Source organism: Triticum aestivum, chromosome 3D, assembly GCF_018294505.1.
Source record: "Triticum aestivum cultivar Chinese Spring chromosome 3D, IWGSC CS RefSeq v2.1, whole genome shotgun sequence".
Lineage (NCBI taxonomy): Eukaryota > Viridiplantae > Streptophyta > Magnoliopsida > Poales > Poaceae > Triticum > Triticum aestivum.
Window position 1 is genome coordinate 74,825,171 of NC_057802.1, and position 3,045 is coordinate 74,828,215.

The window sequence follows — 3,045 nt, forward strand, 5'->3', positions numbered from 1 at the left end:
CCAAAATGGATTGCGCAATTGTACGCGTGGTGCCCTTTTTCTGTTGTGCGCTCCTCTCGGCTCCCATTTCCCACTCATCCTCACGGCAAAAACGTGCCACGCCACGGCCCTCCCGAAACCACCGCCGCGAAAATCCGGCAACGGCGACGCTGATGTCACGCGCGGCGCGCCCGTGGTTTGAAGCCGCAGGCAGGCAGCACCAACCCATACCACTCACCCATCAGCCGCTGCTGCCGCTGCCGCTGCCATGCCCATTAAAAGATGCAGACGTCGAGCTCCGCTCAGCAGGGGCATGGCTGGCTCTGAATCCTATACAGGGGGTGGCTCCGCCTCTGCGCCCCGTCAGGTTCCTTTCCGGGGTGAGCAGAGCCCATTTCTGGAAAGATCGGTGGGATTGGATCCGTCCACCGCCCTGAACCCTTGCCGCTGCTGCTGCTGCGACGCATCCGATCTGATCTGATCTCGCCATAGATTTCAGCGACTCTTTCTTAATTCCGCCCTCCATCATCATTGGCCTCTGCCAGTCAGTCACAACACACAACGCCATTTTCACCCCTGATCAGCTCAGGCAGCAGTGAGTGAGCTCATGCATCAGTCAAATGCCTTGAAGAAAATTGGAAAATTGTGGGGAGTGTGTGTCTCATCTTACACACAGGCCATGTTGGTTGGGCAATTACATTCTGCTTTTAGTGTGGTGGTCTGGCTTGATCAGCTGAGTTGATCACTTGGCTGGAGCTGGGCATGAGTTACTCAAAGACTGCAGCTGGAGTCATCTCACAGCATTATTATCTAGGCCTGGCTAGGGCTAGGGTTTGGTAGGCCATGGAGGAAAAAGATGCCTTTAGTTCTAGTAAGTGGAGCAGGCAAATCAGGTCAGTTAAACACTCATCATCACCATCATGTCCCGTCCATCATCGTCGTCGCCATCATCATCATCAGTGCTGCTGCTGCTGCTCAAAGTAAAAGAAAAGAGGAATGGAGATGGAGATGACCCAAAGCAAAGCAGCTCAATGTCATTATCTCTCTCACACACACACGGTGGTGTGGTAGTAGCAAATGTGCAGACATGGTCACTGCTGCCAGCAGGAGCAAAAGAAAAAAGAAGAAGAAGAAAGAAGGATGGGTGGCTCTGGCCTGCATGCACGCAGGCAGCCTTAAGATCAAAACTACAGGACCAAAGGCCAAGCAGGCAGGCCACCTCTTTTTTTTCATCTCGTTCCTAAAGGAAAAAAAAAACCCAGATCCCTGCGAGTAACCCCCCATCACCTGGTTGTAGCTAGCAAGGGGAAAAATTGAGTGCGTGCGTGCTTGTCGAGGCGAAGAAGACGGCGTCTCGGTCGGGCCATCGTCGCGGCGGGTCATGTCGCCACCATCATGCCCGCCATGAAGATGTCCTCGTGCAGGGACGAGCAGGAGGAGCGAGGGGAGCCTCCGATGGCCATGCTGTTCTCGGCTTCCTCTTCGATCATGATCTCTTGGTCCCGGCACTCGGCGCTGCAGAATGCCTTCTCGCCGCTGCAATGTTGACACACAACAAATCAGTTTGCTTACTAGTATGAAATTCTTTCTGAAGATGGTTAGAAAGAAAGAACAGTTGCTGCCATTTTGTCCAACAAAAAACTATGGAATCTGATGGTAATTCAGCATGCCGTTCAGTTCAATTAGTGCTTCATTTTGTTTGGATTGCCAAAGAAATGTTTCGAGTTTCCACAAGATTTGTTCCGCAAAAGAATATGGGATGTTCCAAGACGAACGAACAATGCCGCAATTATTGGTTGGATAAATTATGTTCTTTCAGATGTAATTATTGGAGTATCTTTCTTGAGACTGAAAGACTGGGCGTACCGGTAGATGTAAATGTCGTTCCCTTCCAGCTTCTTCGTGCAAGTGAAGCAGGAGCTCAGGAAGTCCTCGCCGGGGCCGGCGGCGGCCTCGGTGTCGCGCTTGACCACCAGGTAGGACTTAGCCGAAGCTCCGTCCTTGGGTTCCATGGCGGCCTCGTCGCTCTTCCCGACCGTCGTCTGGGGCTCAAGAATGCAGTCCCCGAAGATGTGGGTCGTCTTGGGGTTGGGGCCGCGGGCAATGATGCAGGTGTAGTCCTCCGACTGCTCCACCTCGCTCGCCGAGACGGACCCGAAGAACCGCCGTGCCCCGCCGGCGATCGACGCCGGCAGGGACCCCGGCCCCGGGAGCTCGCCGAGGTGGAAGCAATGCCGCTTGGCGCCGGAGTGGGCGCCGTCCGGCCGAGCGGCCTCCGGACCAGACTTCAGATCCCCGTGGAAGAACCTGCTGCAGGGCACCGACATGCCGGCGGTGGCCGAGGCCGGGCAGGAGATGGTCTTGCCCCCGAGCTCCGGCTGCGAGTGGCCGCCCCCGCCGCAGCCCTTGGTCGTGGAGCCGGCGCAGCCGTGCGTCCTGAGGCGCAGGCGCGGGCTGAGCACGCAGGTCTTGGCGGCGGCGGAGTCGGCGCCGGCCGCGAGGGCGACGTCGACGACCAGGCCGAGCCCCACCGGCTCGGCGTCCCAGGTCCTCGGCGAGCGCGGCGAGCGGAGCAGCAGCGCCTTGGGGTCGAGCGGCGACGTCGGGCTCCGCTCCGACTCGCCGGCGCCGTCCGGCGCGCGCTTGGCGGCCGCGAGCCCGATGAACAGCCTCGGCACGGCGAACAGCGCGCCCCCGCCGCCGCCGCCGCCGCCGCGGGGCCTGGCGTCTCCTCCGCTGCCTCCGGAGCCCGGGGCCTGGTCGGACACCATCCTCCGCAGCATCGCCGGCCGCGAACCGCCTGAAACCGGGGGGTCAAGAGCACGCAAAAGAAGATCACAAATCCGCAACACGGCCCCGCGTCCCGGCGTCCGCCGCGCACGGCAAGAAAGAAACGACGCAAGCAGTCACCGCCAGCGCCAGCACCGCCCTCACCTTTCTCTTTTTCCTCTTTTGCTCCTGCCGCCTGCTGCTGCCGCTGCTGGGCACGTACTCTCTCTACCAGCAGGAATATCTCCGTCTCTCTCCGACGCACGCGCTCTGCAAAGAGGAATGGCCCGGCGAGAG

At 59.1% G+C, this 3,045-nt stretch overlaps 1 protein-coding gene across 1 annotated transcript; it reads right to left on the reverse strand.

Moving 5' to 3' along the window:
- Positions 1–988: 988 nt before the first annotated feature.
- On the reverse strand, positions 989–3,039 carry LOC123077519 (FCS-Like Zinc finger 10). Its single transcript, XM_044499801.1, has 3 exons — positions 2,914–3,039; positions 1,846–2,779; positions 989–1,515 (listed from the first exon to the last, which is right to left on the reverse strand). The coding sequence occupies exons 2-3, from the start codon at positions 2,760–2,762 to the stop codon at positions 1,359–1,361; spliced, it is 1,074 nt and encodes a 357-aa protein (XP_044355736.1). The 5' UTR covers positions 2,763–2,779; positions 2,914–3,039; the 3' UTR covers positions 989–1,358.
- Between the last annotated feature and the right edge of the window lie 6 nt (positions 3,040–3,045).